Source organism: Phocoena sinus, chromosome 2, assembly GCF_008692025.1.
Source record: "Phocoena sinus isolate mPhoSin1 chromosome 2, mPhoSin1.pri, whole genome shotgun sequence".
Taxonomy (NCBI): Eukaryota; Metazoa; Chordata; class Mammalia; order Artiodactyla; family Phocoenidae; genus Phocoena; species Phocoena sinus.
Genome location: NC_045764.1, coordinates 83527284 through 83550923, shown reverse-complemented (window position 1 = coordinate 83550923; position 23640 = coordinate 83527284). Strand labels below are relative to the sequence as shown.

The following is a 23640-nucleotide window of genomic DNA, read 5'->3' as shown; positions in this document are numbered from 1 at the left end:
ACCTGAAGTTATTTCTTAGTTACTGTACTCCTGGAGCTAAGCAACAATGCAAACATGAAAAAAGGAATTTTATTTTAATTTGAAATGCATTGTGTGAATTCTTTTCCTACAGCAGATAAATGATACTAATTATATATTTTACTCAGGCTATTAATAAGTTACTTTGTATTACCTGAATCTATACCTATTGTATCAGAGGTAAGTGGCTGAGGAATAAATTGAGAGACTGGGAAAGGGTAGTCTTCAATTTAACTTTTGCCACAGACAAATCACATGTGGATAAACAAGAGTTAATTGAATATAATTCATAGGAAAAGTCACATGCTGAATTTGTAAGCATTTCTCCAAAGAGTGAATATTGCGGTCCCCAACCCACCGAAAACAAAATCAAAAGCCCTTTATTCACACTAGTGGGTGTGTTTAGCCCTAGGTACCCAGTGTTAGCCTGGCCTTTGTAATTGACTTGAATGCTTCTGCCCCAGTCATTACAAAGCTCCCATCTCAGGGCAGGACAGTGAGGAGTCGGGCGTGAGTCTTGCTGATGGCTTGTCTTTCCCAAAGCATGTTTTGTGGAACAGGCCTTTAGGGCTGCAGTTTCCTGCACAAATCTTGGCCTCCGTATTTTCTCCTGCAGTCTGGTTTCTGGTTTGGATGCGCTCAGATGACCGGCGTCTCCCGGCTCGCTAACACCCCACAGGAGGTAAGTGTATAAAAGGCCAGAGGCCACGGTTGTTCATGGGAGGAGGACTACCTGGCAAAGGTGGGTGGTTTCCATGTGGAATACTGTTGAGAAGTGCTCCAGGGCAGGGACTGACCAAACTTTTTTAGTGGTTGAGGCACTTGTCTGAATTTCTTGGGATGAAAATCATTCCTAGCAGGTCGCTGGTCTCATCTGGGTGCAAGGATAAGTCATTTTTCTTCTGCATCTTTTCAACACATCGACCTTGCAATGTCTGCACGTGGAAGCTTCTCAGAAGTGTGACCAGGGTGACCTTCATCATCACCATGGCAATGTATTTTCCCGCACAGGCCCGGGGCCCAAAGCCAAATGGCTGAAAGTACCTGTAAGGAACCTAGGAAAATGATCAGACAATTAGCCCGAGAAGTAAAGGCTAGAGTCATGCATATCTGTTTGATTCACCCTGAAAACACTGTGAGTCAGAATGCTCGGTTTCGGCGACTTGGCCATACTGCTCCTTCACGGAGAGGAATGACTGTAACTCAGATAAGCCTCTTTCTCCCTCCAGTTTGATTCACCCTTTGTGATACGGACACAACTTCAAACAATCCCCTGTTTTGCTTTTCATGTAGACACTCAACTAGCTCTGTGGGAAGACCATGGCTTTACTGCTGTTCTGCCAGTCATCGAGGCAAAGATTGTTTTTGTGCCAGGGCATATAACATGATGACAAGGACAAGTTTAGGCAAAGGTGTGGATTCCCTGTATATTAGTGCCAAGGATCTAAATATATTTAGTTATACAAATATTTAATGGGACACCTCTGCCTGTCTTGTCCCCATTTGGACTCACATAGTGCCTGACACTTAATACACGCTCAGTAAGTTATTTTTGATCAATTGCCAACATGGCGTGGGTTGCTTATATAGAAATGGAATGAATTAGACAGCTGGTTTAACTAAGATCATATTTCCATATGCAAATGGAAAAAGGGGACACAGAGGGAACTATCAGGATAATTCAGGTTAAAAAAATCATTGCCTAGAATTGACATAATGGAGGCAGAATCTCCAGTACACCTCAGTTACAGAAAAAGAAGCAGCTGAGGCTCTTTTAAGTACAAAGTCTTATATAGAATGAGGCCTAGTGCTTGTGGGGCCATTTGATAAACCAAAGGCCCACTGCAAAAACCAAATCTTTTCTTCTCACTTGATTTCCATCTGAAGCAGAAGTGGATTTCCTTGACTTAGATGATGCTACGGCTGAATCTACATGGTGACAAGGTGATGTTTAAATGGAAAAGTTAAGTTTAAATGGGTTGGTTAAAGAAAATTTGCCTCATTTTAAGCAAATTAAGGGCCTGAATTATTCATCTTTTGACCTATTGTGTGGCCTCCATGAAGACATTTCTGAGAGCTGGAGAGCCAGCCTCCTTGGCTTGAGGACAGACATGGTGGTCGTGTTCCAAGCTAGGGGAAATGTGTTTTCCTGGTGAGGTGTGAAGAGAATGAGTAAATAGAATGAAATATACATGGTGCAAACACAGAAACAGAGAGCATTTAAGAGGTGACATTTTCAAGAGTGGCACACTCAGTTTTAAGGAAGGGCTCTTACATTCCTGGCAAAGTTTTCAAGAGTAAATTCATTGGGCTTGGGGAAAAACTCGAGTCTATGCATTCTTCCAATATTCAGGATAATGTTAGTCCCCTTTTTCACTGGGTAGCCATCGATGACATCATCCTCTAAGGCTTTGCGCATGACCAGGTCCACGACAGGCTGGTACCGCATGCTCTCATAAATAAAGTTTTCTACCACTTTTAGTTTCTGCATATCATCAATCCTTATGTCTCTTTCACCTGTGGGATCAGATAAAAAGGACAAAGTAGGTCATGTTAGTTTTAATATACGATTGGTATTAAAAATACTGCGCTTTCCATAGAACAGTTTGCTCTTGGTTGAAAAAAAATTATATCTATAATTCTAATATAAACCAGCAACCTGCATTAAATATGTTATGTTTGGTCCACAGAGTGTCTTATGAAAATTCAGATTTGAAGTCAATTATCTTAACACCTGGGCTTTTCATATTAAAGTCTAAATTTCTAGAAAAAAAAAAAAGGTAAAATGGGACCCACATTCCCACATGGCTCTGCAGTATCATGTAGACCTACCCAAACTGCTTCAAACATTTATTTATCTGCCGCCTCTGTGGTTCTTGAGTTTTGTCCCCTACACTAAATTCTAGAAGACGTTCATTCCTTCTCTAGTCAAAGTGAGATGGTGAGTTTAATCAGGTTCAAAGAAATTTTCTCTTCTGGTATCCTGTGCAGTCATTTGTCAGAAAATATCACTGATAGTCTCTCCTCCTCACCTCATCAAGAACAACCTGGTGTGGTAGTGTGGCAAGAACCCCCTCTCCCCACCACAACAAAAGGAGTGCCTCAGATCAGCTCTGGGTGAACTGGGGATTGACGGATCCCTCGTCTCAGCTTGGCCTCACACTCGTCAGAGAGGTTCAGATTACTCTCAGAATTGGCAAAACTTCAAAGCACCCTCAAATGGGGTATCACTTCTGCAGGATCAGAATCAACCCAGGGTCCTGAGGCAGCTCTGTCTCCTGTGCAACTCTGTTATTCAGGAGTGGTCTCACTTAGAGAACTCTAACCACCCAGCCCCTCACATACTGCTCTCTGTACACTTAAGAGTTTAATGGGCTGTGTTTATCTGGGGTGGGGAGGTAGAGGGTAGATGATGGAGCAGGTAACCAAAGGTGTACCCTTGGAAGTAATTACCAGGCATGCAGGTCTAGCGGGAACACGTACACATGTGCTAGTGGTTGTTTGGACTTTCCATCTGTGCAGAGGTCTGTTGAAGCATCAGTGGAACATCATGGGGCACAAGCACTTTTCACCTCTCAAGGAAATTGTATTAAAGGTTTATGATCTCAAGAGCAATTTCCCCTGTGTTGCCTGTACCCCCATCATTCTGTGACTCTCACTCCACTGAGCTTGTTTCTTGAATTCTCTTCTTCTCACGAGACTGAGAGCCGCAGGACTGCAGGGGTGGCACTGGCTTGTTCACCACGGTGCCCCTGCAGCTGGCACAGGACCCATAACCTGAAAAGGGTGCTTGAGAAAACATTCCAGAATTTGAAACCCAGATGTCATTCTGACTCCTTGCTATCTACCTTCCCAGGCAGTGGCCCTCCTATGGCAATGCGTCTGCAGAACCCTTTCACATATTTAATCCGTGTATGAAATTTCCCCTTGTCATCTGTTTCAAGCAGCACTCAAATGGTTTTAAAGATAAATAAGATAACAATTTTTTAATAATATGATGCCTTTATACAGCAAAATAGGTTGTTTCCCAGGGATTCTGTAAAGTCAAGAAAGAAAAATCTATATCATTACTGATACCTCTTCGCATATGTCTGAAATGTGTTCCTAAAGAGATTACTTATGTGAAGCACACTCCAAATAAGGCATTCTGTTTTCTCCAGAAAGCAATTCTGACTTCTTCTGAACGTGGCAGTGTCTCCAGGGAAGGGTGGGGATATCCGAAGCAGTGGCAGAGTGATGCTGAAGCAATGGCAGAGCAGGGAGTGGGGAAGAGCTGAGCAGGGACCTGGAGGCTCTCCTGCAGAGGAGGAGGAGAGGGTGGGGGAGGGAAACTGATCGCTCCCCTGCCTCTGCTATCATCACCCTTTCCTCCTCCCTCTGCCACCACCTGGAAGAACGGGCTGCTTGAAACCCAGAAACACTGCAAAAAATGATAGCCATTTCCCTGGGTGGACCCTCAAAAGCCTTTTGTCACTGATAAGGTAGCAAATCCTTGTGGATGATCCCGTGTTTTTTAAAACACAAATCAAACTGCTTATAACTCTTTTTGAATTATGGTTTTCTCAGGGTATATGCCCAGTAGTGGGATTGCTGGGTCGTATGGTAATTCTATTTTTAGTTTTTTAAGGGACCTCCATACTGTTCTCCATAGTGGCTGTATCAATTTACATTCCCACCAAAGAGTCATGTACCGAAATGTTCATTGCAACTCTATTTACAATAGCCAGAACATGGAAGCAACCTAAGTGTCCATCAACAGATGAATGGATAAAGAAGATGTGGCACATATATACAATGGAATATTACTCAGCCATAAAAAGAAACAAAATTGAGTTATTTGTAGTGAGGTGGATGGACCTAGAGTCTGTCATACAGAGTGAAAAGTCAGAAAGAGAAAAACAAATACCGTATGCTAACACATATATATGGAATCTAAGGAAAGAAAAAAAAAGGTCATGAAGAACCTAGGGGTAAGATGGGAATAAAGACATAGACCTACTAGAGAATGGACTTGAGGATATGGGGAGGGGGAAGGGTAAGCTGTGACAGAGTGGCATGGACATATATACACTACCAAACATAAAATAGATAGCTAGTGGGAAGCAGCTGCATAGCACAGGGAGATCAGCTCAGTGGTCTGTGACCATCTAGAGGGGTGGGATCGGGAGGGTGGGAGGGAGACACAAGAGGGAAGAGATGGGAACATATGTATATGTATAACTGATTCACTTTGTTATAAAGCAGAAACTAACACACCATTGTAAAGCAATTATACTCCAATAAAGATGTTAAAAAAACCCCGCATATATGTGTTTATGTGCCCATCAAAAAAGACCTTGAAGAATACACATCAAAATATTAACAGTGATTCCCCCTGGGGAATGGGAAGGAGAGTGGAAGGGATCAGGAGATACTACTTTCTGCCTTATACATCTATTATTTGAATTTTTTCAATGAGCGTGTGTTTTTACACAGAAACCTGTCTGGCATAATGAAAATATGACACAGTGAACTGCTCTATTGTTCTCTGGGTGATTCTAATAAAGATTTTGACATAAGATTTTTAGGACCTAGAAGCTGATACTCAGAAGGAATTGTTTTCTAATCTCTTTTGTTTGCTTGATAAATTCTTACCAACAACAGTCTGGATTTCCTTCATTATTGCCTCTTCAACCTGGGGGTGCTTTGCAATGAGAAACAGCATGAAGAACACAGAGACGGACATGGTGTCTGGCGCTGCGATCAGCATTTCCAATATGCACTGGTCCACATTCTCTTTTGTCAGGTCACCACGTTTCTGAACAATTGAAATGAGAAACATTGGAAAAGTGAAAGGTTCAAAACAGGAGGGCGGGTGGCACTCAAGGATCAACAGACCTCAACAAAATGAAATTACACAAATAACAAGTCTCTGGAATTGACAATGGACATTTTCATTAATAATCTTCAGCTCAAAGCTGAACAATTTAGACATTTATCTATGTATTTAGTGTCTTTGCACTCCCCTGTTTTCATATTTTATATTGTGCAGACACAGAAATTTAAATCTTAAAGTTCAGTCTAATCTGATTGTCTGATAGTGGGCAGTTTGGGTTGGGCATTATAGAAATACTAAACCAAGGGCTTCCCTGGTGGCGCAGTGGTTGAGAATCTGTCTGCCAATGCAGGGGCCACGGGTTCGAGCCCTGGTCTGGGAAGATCCCACATGCCGTGGAGCAACTGGGCCCGTGAGGCACAATTACTGAGCCTGTGTGTTTGGAGCCTGTGCTCCGCAACAAGATAGTGAGAGGCCCGCGCACCGTGATGAAGAGTGGCCCCTGCTTGCCACAGCTAGAGAAAGCCCCCGCCCAGAAACGAAGACCCAACATAGCCATAAATAAATAAATTTTTTTAAAAAAGAAATACTAAACCAAATATTTAAAAACAGAAACATGCAACAATTAACAAGAGGAAATTTTAAGACACCTATACACAGTCATACATGTATGTTGTGTGGGAATTATGATTAGTGCAGGTCTGTACCTCGGCAAAAATCAACTCAGTGGCAAAATCCATACAGTCTTCCAGTTTCTCTGCTGTTGAAATCCTCTGTCTTTTTTCTTCTATCAGAATTTCCATGGCATCTTTCAAATCCTTGCTGGAAATAAAAGTAAAAATATAATCTACTTGTACTCAGTTAAGACAGCTAAAAAAATGGATTCATTTGCCATTTGTTTAAATAAAACAATCTATTTAAATTGAAGCCATTAGTTCTCATGAATAACTGAATTTATACTTAATTCTTTGCAAATATCCATAAATTACGTATACATTACACTTCATATTAAGGAACCGGAGTTAGCCAACATGTCTAGGTACTGGTAGCAAAATCAAGGCTGTAACCTATAGTTAAAGGTTAAAAACTGTTACCGAAAGGCTAGATCCAATATATTTTTTAAAGTATTGGCATGATAGAGAAAGATGCATACTGTCTTTCTCACTTGTATGTGGAATCTTTCTCACATGTGGAATCTTTAAAAAAGTGCAAAATCATAGATACATGGAACAGATTGTTGTTTACCAAGGCAAGAAGTTGGGGGTGGGAGCGAAATTGGTGATGGGGATTATCAAAAGGTACAAACTTCTGGCTTTAATAATAAGTCATGGGGATGTAATGTACAGTATGGTGACTATAGTTCATAATATTGTGTTGCATATTTGAAAGTTGCTAAGATCTTAAAAGTTTTCATCACAAGAAAAAGTTTTGTAACTATGTATGGTGACAGATGTTAACTAGACTTTTGTGATGATCATTTTTCAGAATATATTGATACAAATATTGAATCATGTTGTACAACCGAAACTAGTATAATTTTAAATGTCATTCATACCTTAACATAAAAGTATTGGCACATTGCAAGGGTATTGCAAAAGAATTTCTCTAGGTCTTTACTGCTTTAGGTCATAGGAGATATTACCTAGTTCACTAACCATTGGCAAATGTTACAGAGAGAGGAAAGTTGCTAAGATAATTTTAAAGAAACCAAAGAGAAACTGTTATACAGTCTCATGCAGTAAGTTTCTATGGGCCTGCTGACCATACAGAAGCTAAACTAATGACCAAGTTTAACTGTGGACCAATAAGACTCTTTAGACGGCCACAAATTCTGACAGCAGTGAAGAGATGAACCATTTATCTTATCGATTCAAATCACAATAAGCTCTGGGAGAAACAAAGAGAAATGTGTAAAGGACCAGGTGTCCAAATCATCCACCTAATACTCATCATCTGCTTGAAATACATAAAGCAACATCAAGCTGACGTCCTGGAGACTAATATTACTGAATTTCAAAACACGCAAACAGGATGAAGTTAGCTCTTCAAACAACTTTGGGAACTTTGGGGGAGAATTTAAGATAGTCAGGGACATCTGGGAAAGATATGAACAGAGGGGTGGGGAAAACTAACATGTTTACTGCCTACTATGTGTCATGCTTTGTGCTGGTTGCCCTACATAGAGGATCTCATTAACCTGTATTGCCACCACGGAGGGTATGTTATATTTTCAGAGAACTTCCCAAGGACGTTTGGTTACTAAGTGGTAGAGATAGGATACAAACCAGGTCTGTCTACCTTTAGATCCTCTGTGCTTTCCACTGGCGGTTAGAGGTGGCAAGTACAGTGGCTGGAAACAACACTCTAAAAACCCACTGATTATCCAATAGGCCATTGGGCATTTGTCTAGTCTTCTGCTAGACTAGTCTGACACCAAAGCAAAACCATTTAATGACAGTTTTAGTATCCCCCAAGATATAAGATGCATAACTAAACAAACAACACATCTTAAAAAAGTTCATCATGAAAAAATTCTCTTGCAACTACTGTCAATTCTGACAAATTGAATTAAGTTAAATTCATTCAGAAGCAACACAACAATAAAATGATTTATGTTTCCATTTTTCCAGACATGCAAAGAGAATTTTGACTAATCATAAGGATAGGTTCAGCCAACCCTTCTCTTCAACTCAAAATACACAGCAGTGTCCTAGTTCCAGAGATGGAGCTCTCAGCCTCCTAGGGGAAAACTGCCCTGGGCCAAAGTCTTCCTTTCCTGTGTGGTCTGGCCACATGCTGCTAGATTGCTGTAAGAAGTGTTTCACCGGCAACTTAACAGCTCCCTTGCGGTCTGGAGAGGAGAAAGCTTGCTGAAGAGGCCAGCAATAACTAAGACACAACACAGATCAATCCAATCGCAGCAATAAATATTCCAAAATATGTTACTTACACAGACTTTTCATACTTTCTGCATAGCCAAGAAATCTTAAAGAAGATGTCTGGTTTGAGAAGGAGAGCTTGCCATGCATCAAAATAACCCTGGATTTTAACCACGATGGCCCTTTCTGGAAAAACAGAAAAAGATCAGAACAGATGAGCAAAAATGTGAGCCCAAGAATGGTACACTGCTCAGAGAAGATCCCCTGTAGACTCTCCTACCATCTGGGACTCTAAGCAGATCAAGGTTCCACCTTCACTGGGTGTTTCAGCCAGGGGAATGCCACTAAACAAATCAACATTAATTTATTCTGCTTGGCATCAAAATTGGCCACGTTAACCAGAGATTTGCCAGTTTTCATGTTTGTACTAGAGAGACAGCCTAGAATCTCACACGCTTCTCCTTGGCTGAGCTGCCAACACCTTCTGTTTACCTGACCGTTTGAAATAAGTAATTAATGCTGTTATGGCCTCAATTCTGGTGCCTGGAAAGGCAAAAAGCCTCCCCACTCTGTTGTTTATATTTCGGTTCAGAGGGTGGAATCCATCTTGGAATCTTCAGTGCCTTGTCCTGAGTCTTGTGCACAGTCAGATCTTAACGGATGTTCTTGAATTAAATTGAATACTAGAAAAAAGAAAACCCCTGTTTTTTTCAAATTATACACAAGAGAAGGGAAGAGACATGAAGATGCAGAAACTGCAGTTCATAGAAATGAAGAAGCTTGCCCAACATCATACAGCCAGAGTGGCAGGAAGTCCCTAGGCTGGAGCTCGATTCTGTCTGACCTCAGGGCCATGTCCTTTCCTCTTCGGTGCACTGAGTCCCTCAGGCCAAATGAGAGTTTAACAAGAACCCGGTGAGCAGAGGGAAATACACATAAGTCTGTATGGGTTATGAAGGTTCTTAGACCGCAATCTGCATCCATAAGTTAACAGAGAGCTGTACAATTCCCTTTACTTGATCCCTCCTAAGAATCAAAGCTAGTGGGGAACCAAAGAGCAGGGACTTCTGAGATAGGTACCTGTCATATCTTAGGAGAGATGTACGTGGAACAGGCCAACAGGACTTTCAGAGTCCATGTGTGAAAGGGGATAAGGCAAGAGGCTGTGACTTTCAGAGTGAATGGGGCTCCCATCCTAATGTCAATCAGATGGGGTTCCTATGACTCTGGTAAGGAATCATTAAAGAGCCGGGGAGATGAGGCGAGGAGAGTGGAGCAGAGAAAGGGAGGGCTTATTGCTTGTCTGCTTGTCCAAATGTGGTCAATCAGGGAGCAGGTGTGATAGCTCAGCTGGTTTGGGCAAGTGTGAAACTCGTTCCTTGTTCTTGTGCCTGTGATGTTCTTCCTTCAGATCTGCACGTGGCTCATCGTCACACTTCATCTGGGCTATTTTCAGACATCCTCTCCACAGAGGCCTTCCTGACCACCCTTTCTCTCCACAAGAGCTTCAGCCTCCCACTGACCTCCCCCTTCACTTTCTAGCCCTTTACCCTGCTTTGTTTTTTTTTTTAAGGCACTTATCATAGCCTAATATATTATTAGATAGATAGTTTTTTACTGTCCATGTACCCACTAGGATGTAAACTCTTTGAAGGCAAGGACTTCGTCTTGTCCAGCTAGTCTATCTCCAGAACCTAAGCCTGGCATGAAATAGGCAATCAATAAATATTAGTTGAATGAATGTATGAATCAATGAACACTGCTAGAAATCAAGTTAGGAGAAATTACATTAAGCTGACAGCAGCAGAATTTAGTGGATCCACATGACTATTGTTTGTTCTTTTGTTGGCCGTCGAGTTGTATGTGTTTAATATTTGTTTCTGTAATATAGTGAGGAAAGCAGTTTCTTGAGTGAGACATCTTGCCAGGATTGTTATAAATGCTAAGTGACAAAGTTTATGTGAAGCAACTTTTTATACTGCTTGGCACATAGTAGACACTAAATTAATGTTAGTTATCATCATCATTTCCAGCAGCCTCTGTACCCTTATCACTGTATAGATAGAGTCAAAGTTTTCATACCTAGTAGCTTTGAGGGAGAGGCATGAATGTGCACTTATATGTATGTGTAGATAGATAGATAGAATGTGTATATGTGTTTGTGTGTGTGTGTGTATATATATATATATATATATATATACACACACACATACATACATATATACATGTGTGTATGTATATATCATGCCCAAAAGAATGGTTGGTAATGGTTAAATACATAGGTTTGGTGGTAGGATATATTTATGACCAAATCAAATGATCACATCTGTTAAGTTTCAGCTGTGGGTAGAATCCTATTTCCTAGAGCAATGAGGCGAGATAGATACAAATGAAATAGAAGATGGCCCCTGCTATAGATATTTATGATCATATAAGTGAACAAGGCAGACATACCAGGAACAATTTTTAGGAATACTTAGAAAGGTTTAAAGAAGAGCAGTGTACAAAAGAGCATATCTTTACTTGAGTCTGTTATCCTTCTCATGCCCTGTTTAATAAAGGGCCCAATGTCAAGTCACAAGAATGAAAATTTCAGTACCGTCCAAGGGGATCCCCAGGAAGAGCTTGTTAGAGGTGTCCAGCATGATGCGCCGCATGAGGGTCAACACATCCACATAGCCCGACTCGTTGCGGACCTCCTCCAGCCTGTCCAGATGCTTGGTGATGGAATCAGCACAGATGGTCACCATGCGCACCAGGCCGGGGCCAGACAAAGCTGAAGGGTACACGTCAGAGTGAGCCGCCTCCAACTCCAGGGCACAAACTATCAGGCAATTTTGGCATTTTGTGTTTGAAGCTTAATTGTCCACATTTTTATTATGGGTGGAGATTTTCATATTATTCTTTATACTTTTTCTGTATTCTTTTATTTTTCTCTATAGCAGGTTATCACATTTATGGTTAAAAATGAATGAATGAATGAATAAATAAATATTTTTAAAACAAACTATTCAAAACTGAACTTTTCTTCATATGATGACATATCATTTGTGAGATTACAAATGAAATATTTAGTACTTATGATCATAAATCACCAATCAGCGATTTTCCATATTTATTATATACCTTTCCCTCTAAAGACAGTTTGGATTTGGTCAGGGTAATATTTTATGTTTCAGTGGGTGGTAGAATATTGCTATAGAACTATTCAAATTGGATCTTACCTTTTTGATCTAAGGTGCTTCCTGTTTAATTATAGGTCATATGTGTAAAATGCTAGTCTTCTAAATTACCAAACATACCCTTCTTTTAATATCAGTTTCTCTTCAATCTATATCCAGATTTATTGTACTCAGTCAGTGTCCTAACAGCAAAACAAATCTTTGTTGTTTGAGCAGTCTTCCTCACAGGACTGGGAACTCTTTTAGGGCAGTGACAACCTGTTAGCGTTGTACTTTGAGTCTGTAGTACGTGGTAGCTCTCAATATATTATGTATTTTTCAAATAGAGGAATGAATGAATGAAACCCGGTAGAGTGAACTGGCTCTGATCTCTTACTTTGCTCTCCTCCTGACCGTCTTTGCACTAGTGAGTCATGATGGTAGGTGGTCTAACATGAGTGTTAACTCTTAAAATCCTTTTTCTCCTTGTTCTAAGTTTAAGTTTTCTTTAGGAGTAATTAGTTTTTTAATGTCTTTTATTATTCAGACTTGCTGTTAGGATCCTCCAACAAAACAAATCAACTGTGCTGCAGAAGCCCCTGATGTCACACTTTGCAAATAAGAAAGGAGACCTGGTGAGTGGTCCTAGAGTCTAAGCATTTCCACACGTATAAAAAAGAAGTTTGGGCTGGCAGCATACTTTCTGACTTTAGGAAGGACTTGGAGATATGAAAGGTAGGGATGCTGTTTCCTGGGTGACTGTTACATCCAGAAGTGGGACAGATGATTCCTTCATGAATCAATCCTTTGCATGGAAGGGATGGCTTTGATTATCACTCCCAGGCTGATGTATGATTTGCCTCTATGTTCAAGAGCTTGAAGCCACATTTCAAACATATAAACAGAACGTAATATCCCTGAAAGGCTCACAGGCCAAGGAATGTGGGCAGCCTCTAGAAGCTGGAAAAGCCAAGGAAACACTTTCTCCCTAGAGCCTCCAGAAAGGAACACAGCCATATCAGGGCCTTGATTTTCACCCCATGAGACCCATGTCAGACTTTTGACCCATCAAACTGTAAGGTAATGAATGTATGGTTTGAAGCCACTAAGTCTGTGTCAATTTGTTAAGCAGCAATTGGAAACTAAGGTAGTGGAATCTGTGCCAGAGTTGTGCTGAGTCTTGGTGATGGGCAGCTCTGTGGAGGGGGATCACCACTAGACTGGGACAGGCGTAGTTTTTCCCCGTCTCGGCAGCCACACAGGAGGCATCTAGGTTCACTACAGAGGCTGGCTGGAGGGAAGAATATCCATGGTCCCTGGTCAGACCTACAACCCATCTAGTGCCAGATTCCATCAATGATAAGGTTTCTAGTACATGACCATCTTCTCTGATGTTAATGTCAAAGATTGGTCATGATTATTTCCCAAAGGCTTCCATTCCAGCAGCATATAGTAAAGAGGGAAATCACTAGATAAGGAGGTTTGGGGTCCAGTTTCTGTTCATCTATATCTGGCTATGTTGCCTGGGGGAAAAATCACAAGCTCTCTAGAAATGTACTTCCTTAAGTATAAAACTCAGAGGCTGAAAGAGATGACATATACAGCTCTTCTAGTTCTAAAATTCTCTAATTTATTTGCAAATTGCTTTCTGTTAAAACATAGGGAAGTCAGCCAATGATTCAGCAAACATGTTGGCTATGGTAAATCAAGGATATGGCTGACACACTAACTGACATGCACACTAATTGAAGTGACCTTAAGTATATAGAGTGCTAATTCTTTTTTACATCCATGAAATGGATGTAAAAACAGAAAGAACAAAATTGAAGTGGTTAAATATGTGGGTTCTGGGGTTGTCTTCTTTGCTACCATTTACTAATGGTAGAAATTGGGTAAGGTACTTAACCTCTTTATCCCTCAGTTTTCTCATTTGTAAAATGTAAGTGATAAGAGTATTCACCACACGGGGTTGCTGTGGCATTAAAGTATCAAGTGTTTAAAACAGTGCCTACTATGTAGTACATGTATAATGAATGTTAGCTCTTATTATTTCAAAATTGTGAAGGAGCAGAAGTTAAAAATGATTTTAAGACAGGCATATTCATAGACAGAAGAGCAGACTATACCCAGCACCTGAATACCTTTTGTAAAGAAAGGTCGAACGGCTTTCCAGAGTGCTGGATTATTGTTAAATATGATGCCTTTCTCATGCATGCCGATGCACTGCAACCCAAGTTTGCTGCCGAATCGGGATGTGTAGTGACTGTGCTTCATTATGTGGAACATACTCGAAGACCTGCAGAGAAAGCAAACCTTGGTGTTGATTTTTAAGGGTCCAGAGAACTCACGGTAATGAGTTTGACTACCACTTGGCTCTCATAGCAAATGCATGTTGATCTTGACAAAATGCATAAATTCTAGTGTTCAGATTAAATAAGCACCTGTGTTAGCACAAGAACCTCCTTCGGCAGTTGAAACATTTCTACCTACTAGCTCCCTGTTTGAGCATCACTAAAGATCAATACACACACGCATGCACACACACACACACACACACAGTTATTCATTATTTCCCCTTCTTTTTAACTCCTAGTCTCAAAAATATTACCCACTACTGTGGTCAGAGCTGCAAGCCTGTAAGAAACTGAACCCTCCACACCACCATATTCCTGAGGGCCTCCAGCCTCCAAGCAGTCCCTCTCTAGACAGTGTTCCCCATGCAGAAGTGAGCCTCATAATAGGAAGTTGCTGGAATAACTGAAGTCTTACCTCTTTAGTTTTGGAAGCAGCAGTTCTGCCTTGTACTACCCGTCCCCCAGAGGCCCTAATCAGGCCTGGCCCCTCCAGGGGAGTATCATTCTAGGACTGAATGATATCTCCTGGGCACCTCTGGCCCTTGGCTTGGCTGGCTGGGCTGGGCCTGGAAGGCTCTCTGTGGTGGTGACAGCAGCTGTCTTGGGGCTCTGCGTCCATCGTGATTCATCAAGGTCTCCAGGGTCACAGAGTTCTCCCAGGACATAGGACACGCTGAGCCATTAGATAGCCCTTGCTGTGGCAACCCTGGGACCTTGCCAGGAACCCAGGCTTCCTTGAACTTCCTGGTTCCTCTTCCACTGCTCTGCCCTCTATTCCCACCCCCAGGCCTGGCTCTTAAGGCCTGAGCTGGGTCTTCAGAGCAACTAGGAAGGAGCAGGCAGCCCCTCCCCACCCATGTCCTCCTTCAGGTCTTGCTTCCTGCCCCAAATCCTACTCTGATTGGGGCACGATAAGGCAATGAGCATTATAACATGTTGTAAAATCCTAGCTGAAGATGTCATGGGGCCTCTATGTTTGAAGAGAATATTGTCTTCTTAGGACAGTGGCACAGAATTCTTCTGCAGAGGAGCTCACTTTGGTGTGAAGATGTTTTATTAAGACTGCTTATAAGTAAGGCTACGGCATTTGAAGGAAGAGTGGATAATTTGGATAATTGAAAGGATAGGGTTTTCTATGTATAGTATCATGTCATCTGCAAACAGTAACGGTTTTACTTCTTTCCAGTTTGTATTCCTTTTATTTCTTTTCCTTCTTCAATTGCTGTGGCTAGGATTTCCACAACTTTGTGGAATAAAAGTGGTGAGTGGGCATCCTTGTCTTGTTCCTGATCTTAGAGGAAATGCTTTCAGCTTTTCACCATTGAGTATGATGTTAGCTTTGTGTTTATCATATATGGCCTTTATTATGTTGAGGTAGGTTCCCTCTATGCCCACTTTCTGATGAGTTTTTTTCATAAATGGATGTTAATTTTTATCAAATACTTTTTCTGCATCTATTGAGATGATCATATGATTTTTTAATACTTTTTAAAATGTTTTATTTATTTTATTTTATTTTTATTTATTTTTGGCTGTGTTGGGTCTTCATTGCTCTGCGCGGGCTTTCTCTAGTTGCGGCGAGCAGGGGCTACTCTTTGTTGTGGTGCGCAGGCTTCTCATTGCGGTGGCTTCCTTGTCGTGGAGCACAGGGTCTAGTTGTGCAGGCTTCAGGAGTTGTGGCTCTTGGGCTATAGAGCACAGGCTCAGTAGTTGTGGCATACGGGCTTAGTTGCTCCGCGGCATGTGGGATCTTCTGAGACCAGGGCTCGAACCCATGTCCCCTGCATTGGCAGGTGGATTCTTAACCACTGCACCACCAGGGAAGCCCATCATATGATTTTTATTCTTCAGTTTGTTAGTGTGGTATGTCACACTGATTGATTTGTAGATATTGCAAAAATACACAAACAACGAAAGATCAGAAAAAGAAATTAAGGAAAAAAGTCATTTACCATCACATCAATAAGAATAAAATACCTGGAATAAACCTACCTAAGGAGGCAGAAGATCTGTACTCTGAAAACTATTAAGACACTGACACTGATGAAAGAAATTGAAGACGACACAAATGGATGGAAAGATATGCTGTGTTCTTGGACTGGAAGAATCAATATTGTTAAAATGACTATACTACCCAAGGCAATCTACAGATTCATTGCAATGGCAAATTATCAATGGCATTTTTCACAGAACTAGAATGAAAACAATTTAAATTTGTGTGGAAACACAAAAGACCCTGAATAGCCAAAGCAATCTTAAGAAAGGAAAACGGAGCTGGAGGAATCAGGCTCCCTGACTTCAGTTTATACTGCAGAGTTAACAGTAATCAAAATAGTATGGTACTGGTACAAAAACAATAATATAGATCAATGGAACAGGATAGAAAGCCCAGAAATAAACCCACGTACCTATGGTCAATTAATCTATGAGAAAGGAGGCAAGAGTATACAATGGAGAAAAGACAGTCTCTTCAATAAGTGGTGCTGGGAAAACTGGACAGCTATATGTAGAAGAATGAAATTAAAACATTCTCTAACACCATATACAAAAATAAACTCAAAATGGATTAAATACCTAAATGTATGACCGGATACTATAAAACTCCTAGAGGGAGACACAGGGAGGTCACTCTTTGACGTAAATTGCAGCAATATCTTTTTAGATATGTCTCCTAGATTAATGGAAATAAAAACAAAAATAAATGGGACCAGACTTCCCTGGTGGCACAGTGGTTAAGAATCCACCTGCCAATGCAAGGGACATGGGTTCGAGCCTTGGTCTGGGAAGATACCACATGCCACGGAGCAACTAAGCCTGTGTGCCACAACTACTGAGCTTGCACGCCTATAGCCTGCAAGTGACAACTACTGAGCTCGTGTGCTGCAAATACGGAAGCCCACATGCTTAGAGCCCATGCTCTGCAACAAGAGAAACCACCGCAATGAGAAGCCTGCACACAGCAATGAAGAGTAGCCCCTGCTCGCCCCAACTAGAGAAAGCCCACGTGCAGCAACAAAGACCCAAAGCAGCCAAAAAATTTAAAAAGTAAATAAATTTAAAAAAATAAACGGGACCTACTTAAAAGCTTTTGCACAGAAAAGGAAACCATAAACAAAACAAAAAGACAACCTACAGAATGGGAGATAATATTTGCAAATGATGCGACTGACAAGGGATTAATTTACAAAATATACAAACAGCTCATACAATTCAATTTAAAAAAACCAATCAAAAAATGGGCAGATGAGCTAAATTGACATTTCTCCAAAGAAGACATACAGATGACCAACAGGCACATGAAAAAATGCTCAACATTGCTAATTATTAGAGAACTGCAAATCAAAACTTCAATGAGGTATCACCTCACACCAGTCAGAATGGCCATCATTAAAAAGTCTGCAAATAACAAATGCTGGAGAAGGTGTGGAGGAAAAGGAACCCTCCTACACTGTTGGTGGGAGTGTAAATTGGTGCAGCCACTATGGAAAACAGTATGGAGTTTCCTTTAAAACCTAAAAATCGAGTTATCATATGATCCAGCAATCCCACTCCTGGACATATGTCCAGAGAAAACTATAATTGGAAAAGATACATGCACCCCAGTTTTCACAGCAGCACTATTTACAGTAGCCAAGACATGGAAGCAATCTAAATGTCCATCGTCAGATGAATGGTTAAAGAAGATGTGGTACATATATGCAATGGAATATTACTCAGCCATTAAAAAGAATGAAATAATGCCATTTGCATCAACATGGATGGAGCTAGAGATTATCATAGTAAGTGAAGTAAGTCAAACAAAAATATATGATATCTCTTATATGTGGAATCTAAAAAAAAAAAGGATACAAATGAACTTATTTACAAAACAGAAAGATACAGACATAGAAAACAAACATACAGTTACCAAAGGCGAAAGAGGGTTGAGATTAATATATACACACTACTGTATATGAGATAGATAGCCATCAAGGACTTACCATTATAGCATGGGGAACTATACTCAATATTTTGTAATAACCTATAAGGAAAAAGAATCTGAAAATGTGTGTGTGTATATATATATATATATATATATATATATATATATATATATATATATATAAAACTGAATATATATAACTGAATCACTGGGCTGTACACCTGAAGCTAACAAAACATTGTAAGTCAACCCTACTTCAATCAAAAATTTTAAAAAGACTAAAGTCAAAAAAAACCCAAAACAAAACATATGGGTCTGCCTATATATATATATATATATATATATATATATATGTATATAACTAAATCACTGTGCTGTACACCTGAAGCTAACAAAACATTGTAAGTCAACTCTACTTCAATAAGACTAAACTCAAAAACACCCCCAAAAGGTATGGGTCTGCATCCTGACCTCAATAGTTACCATATATATGACATTGGGGAAAACATTTATTCCCTTTATTTTCAATACTGACACAAATAATAACACCTATATTATAAGCTACTATAAAATGTAAAAATGCTAATAATTATAAAAGCCCCTGATTTCACATTGTTTATTTTGCTTACTTTTATTAGATCTGCCAATGTACATATGTGATAAATATGCCCTGAATAAAATTAATGAATAATATTTTAAAATAATTGAAAGCATAAATGGATAGTTATTCTCTTCAGGATAAAAGGTGGGGTGGGTTTATTAGATAGTGGATGCAAGCAGCACAGGGAAGGCTTGAGAGGAAACAGCTGAGATGAACCTATGTTTATGAGGATTTGGGGAGGAGAGAGACTCCTCATTCACTGCTCAGTAAAAGAGGGACTTTAGAAGAAAAGAATGTCTGTTGGGAACTCATGAAGTTAAGAATCAAGTGTGGGTGGTATAAACTAATTTTCATCTACCAAGAGAAAAATTAAGAAATTCTGCAGGTGACTGCATTTCCTGTGGAAAGGGGCTGTGGTTGGAAAAGGTTCATGCAGGGCCTAGACAGAAGCAGGCTACCTGGGTGAGGGCTAAGTGGTGTCTGTGACCATGATGAGCACTGCTCAGGAAGCTGGAAGTCCAAAATGTCCTTCTTAATAAGCTATGTGGTTGACCCTCCTTATGATGAGTGAGATGGAGGGGGTATGAACACAGACGGGCTGGAGTTTATCAGAGCATAGGAAGATATAAGCCGGACATGTGGTGTTTGTATGTCCATTTTTTTCATAAGTGCCAGTTGTTTGTATTATAGGCGAAGACTGAACACCAAACACCCCTTGGAGAAATCAAACAAGATTATCTAAAGGTAACGAGGAAAGTCAGTTCAGTGAGGATACACGGCAGACAGACCAGGGCAGAAGGAGGTGCAGACAGCCACCCCAAAATCCTTACCCACAGGGGCACCTAGATATGGTGAGGGAGGGAGGAAAGAGAAGTCATGTCTCAGCCACCTCCCTCCAAGTTCCAGCCTTTTTACCTATGACCCTGGTAATGCCACCTCTGAGGTGTGGGGCCCTCGACTGACTCTGCTGCTGAGTAGACAATAGGACCACAGGGTTTGTGCTCAGGCACAGACAAGGTCTCATGTATCACCCTCCACCTCCCAATGCTGGCAAAGCTGTTCCAAGCACGTTATCCAGACTCCTCTGTGGGGCAGGACAACAGGCTCTTCAGATTACAGTGTTTATACATGGACCACATGGCCAAGTGCAAATTCCCCTTAGTAACATGTAAGCATGGCAGTTCGGCAACTTCAAAAAATTTCCACTCGAGTAGCTTTAAATTGATAGGCATTTTTCTTGGAGATAATCAGAAAAAGGAAGTGGAGTTTGGGAAATAAAAAGAGTGGAGAGCAGAGAAGGAGTAGAGGTTTTCTGCAGTGCAGCTACAGGAGACATGAATGAAGAAAGCCAATGCATTAGTCTGTGTTTTGGCCATGTTTACAGGGCAGGAGCCAGAAAGTATATAAAAGTTGCCCATCCTGTATGCTCTGGTGAGGAGCTGCCATAGGCAGAGCTAAAGTGATTGAACCCTTAATTTCAAGGCTCGAGAGCTAACCTGCTTAGGTCTGCTAGGGAAGTTAAAATAGATCTTCCAGAACTTTCCCACATGAGGATTACCCATTATCCCATGTCTCCAAGGCCAGAGTGCAGTTCAGAGACACAAATCATGACATCAGAAAGGAACCAAACATTTGGGCAGAGGAATAAACAGAAAATATGTATATTATAGCAGGAAAGTAAAATATATTTATAAATATCTTTTTGATAACTGCAAATGAGGGAGAATCTGGTGTGCAGGGGATAGAAGATGGAAGGAATTGCACAGTGCTCAACTGTGCAAATTCAAGATGCATAACATATTTCTGGTGTTAACTTTATTTTAGTTGTTATTTTTTCCCTTATTTTGGTGAAGTAAATATTGTACACGTTTTCGTGTGTTCACTACAACTTTAGTTCTTCCTCGCCACTTCTGTACTAAAATTCTGTTTCTCAACTGCAAATTCTCCTACTATGGGTGTCTTCTGAACACATAACCCTCAAAGATGGGGAGTAGCTACTATAACCTACGTAACTGTTCTTGCACTGGGCTAGGGTGGCCATCTTCTCACTAGCTCCTCTCTATCCAAATTGCAACTGGCTCCTAAACGGATGACTTTGCCTTAATGAGGTTGTTCAGTAAATGCCTGTGAGGACATATTGCCATAGGAGACCCTGGGCTAAAAGAGCTCAGCTCTGGCTGAGTAGATAATGCTGTGGGCTAAGTACTAGCCAAACCCACACATTTGTGATGGATTCCAAGCTCCCATTTAAACTTTAAAAGAAAGGCCCTGAAATAATGGCAGTTCTGTGAAATGAAGACAGAATTATTATATGAATAAATTATTTACTTGATATATATTTCAGGAAGAAAATCTTATTTTCAAATCAAAATACTTTCTACTAAGTCAAATATACTTTTGATATAATTCCAGATAATATTCAAATTACCCTAAGTTTTGGACAAGTTTTTATCTTCCTAGCAGCTATAAAAGCAAAAAACAAAAATCCAGATGCTTCTATTTGTATTCCAGGGAATTAATTTGACCAACTAGCCAAAATTTTGTCCTGTATGGAAACACCATGCTATACAAAAGACTGAAATTCTTATTAATTAATAGATTTCAGGCCTCTAGCTTTCTTACCTTCCACTACCTCATTCTATAATTAAAGCAGAAAGTAAGTAATTTGTATACTCTATACTCACAAACTCAGATCTACAAATTTTAAGTGATGAGTTGACAAACAATACTATTTTTCTGCTCTGACCTTTAGAGCTTTTGAGTATATCATAAAACACATTGGTCTGTCCATATGTTTTGAGGAATTACTGGTCAATTAAAAACTTGAACCCAAATTTAAACTAAGTTAAATGTTAGTTAATAAAGAACTACCATTTAAAATCGATGTGTTCTTTAGGGGGCGCCAACATCTCAGTTATCCTGAGATAGAGGCTCTGACTTGGCAAAGAACAAAATAGGCAAGACAGAAGTGATATACACAGCAAGCCAAGTGTGACTAAGAACAAACAATTTAAAACAAGATCACTTACGAAAATTAGGCTTTATCTAACTGGAGTAAATCAGGAAAGTGAAGAAGGGAAGGTTGGTGATGAACTAGGGATGCCAGCCCAGAGCTCTCCTGACATTAAGGAGAATAGTAGAGACCTCCTTCCCACAATGCAGGCCGGCCTGTAACACCAGGTGAGGGAGATGTTACATTGACTGACTGACTGACTGGGAGAGTGAGGACTTCTTACCACTGAGGAGAGACAGTGTGAGTCCCCAACCTCAGAAGGAACAGTGGGTAGTATAAGATGCCTGATCCCTGGGGGTCATTATTCTTCTTGAAATGTGACTGAGGTCAAAAGACATCTCCAACGATGGCAAACCTATTGTCTCTTCAAAATGAAAAGTAGCCAGGAGGTAAGTCCTTAGGTGGTAAAGAAAAAGCCACCCTCCCATTCTGAGTTTAAAGAACTCAGACACCTGTGGTCAGATTCAAGATTGATGAGTACTAGGAATAAAAGGGAGACAATCAATGGAATATTTGGTACCAAAATTTTATAAACACTTGCCTTGTGTAGACCTGTTCTGTGCTTGTGACTTACACTCCATCAATCTTACCACATTTTCCCTGTCCTTTGCCCTCTAATATCCTTACCCAGGTTTGATACTGAGGTCACTGCAAGAGAAAAAGAATCTTTGTAACAGAGAGGTCTGAGTGTAACCACCCTAAGCTGACCAAATTTAGTATCTCTAATATGGGAACACCTTCCCTGGTCTCTTGATGTGATGCAATGTGAACTGCGTAGGACTAACAGGAACGTATTATTACACAACAATTAACCTGAATCGAATAGAGCCTATAGACCTAGTGTTCAGTTTATAAGCAATATCGTGAATAGAAGAATATGTTCAATGACACCATAATGAGACAGTAAGAGAGATTTGGAATGTGGGACATCCTGTAAGGCAACTGATGTGGTCTTTTCAGAAGGTCAAGGTCATGGGGAAAAATGGGGGAGGACTGCTCTTCTAACTTTCCTGTTCATTTGAACTTTTCTTACTAGAAAGTTGGAAAACTATTTTCTTGTCGATCATTAGAGTCTCTCCCTTCCATGCATCCTCAAGTCCCTTGACCCTCTGCTTACTTTGTCCTAGTTGCCTGGTAAAACCTCAACCCTGGCTAAATCCGACTCTCAGTTTAGCTTACTCTGTGCTTGCACCTGGCAGTTGAATGGGGCCAGGGAAAAAACCATACATGCACATGGACACGCACACACACACACACACACACTGGCAGGTCTCAGTTCAATTCAAGTGAGCCCTTAGTGCAGCTGGCAATTCTACTACATTTCCCAAGTCCAGTCACTCTCTCGCTTTCCTGGATGACTGTTATATCCTGTCTCCTCTGTCCCCCAGTGTTGTACTTCTCACCTTTATTTCAACTACAGACTTCATTTCCTATTTTGTTGAGAAAACAGAAGCAACTGGAACCTCTGCAAGTCCAACCACCAGGATCAGTGCCCATATATTCAGCCTTCCCTCCTGTTACTGTGGATGAACTTGCGTGTCCCTTTTCAAGGCCACGTCCACTTGTTACCTGGGCCCCCTTGTCATCTCACCTGGCACACTCCTTTTGTGTGCTGCATCAACACTTTCGCTGTAACTCATCATTTCCATCAAAACACACATGTCATAATATCTTGTATCTTAACAAATAAAAGCTCCTTGGACCAAACATCCCTTTCAGCTCTGTTCCATTTCTCTGCCTCCTTTATGGCAAACTCCTGGAAAGAGTGTCTGTACCTGCTGCCTCCAATTCTTCTCTCCCCATTCTCTACAGTGGTCAGACTTTTGCCCCCAGAACTCCATTGAAACTGCCCTTATCAAGGTCACCCATGACCTCCC

The 23640-nt window shown here is 40.7% G+C and overlaps 1 protein-coding gene across 1 annotated transcript in view; it reads right to left on the bottom strand.

The window, feature by feature from the left end:
• Window positions 1-391: 391 nt before the first annotated feature.
• The window catches only part of LOC116749060 (aromatase), a 49676-nt gene continuing 26427 nt past the window's right edge, over window positions 392-23640 (bottom strand). Inside the window, exons 4-10 of the mRNA XM_032623002.1 lie at window positions 14015-14169; window positions 11312-11488; window positions 8784-8898; window positions 6541-6655; window positions 5653-5815; window positions 2294-2535; window positions 392-1073 (exon numbers count right to left, since the gene is read on the bottom strand). Coding sequence (XP_032478893.1) covers window positions 825-1073; window positions 2294-2535; window positions 5653-5815; window positions 6541-6655; window positions 8784-8898; window positions 11312-11488; window positions 14015-14169 — 1216 coding nt within the window. The 3' untranslated portion in view covers window positions 392-824. The remainder of the gene's footprint in view (window positions 1074-2293; window positions 2536-5652; window positions 5816-6540; window positions 6656-8783; window positions 8899-11311; window positions 11489-14014; window positions 14170-23640) is intronic.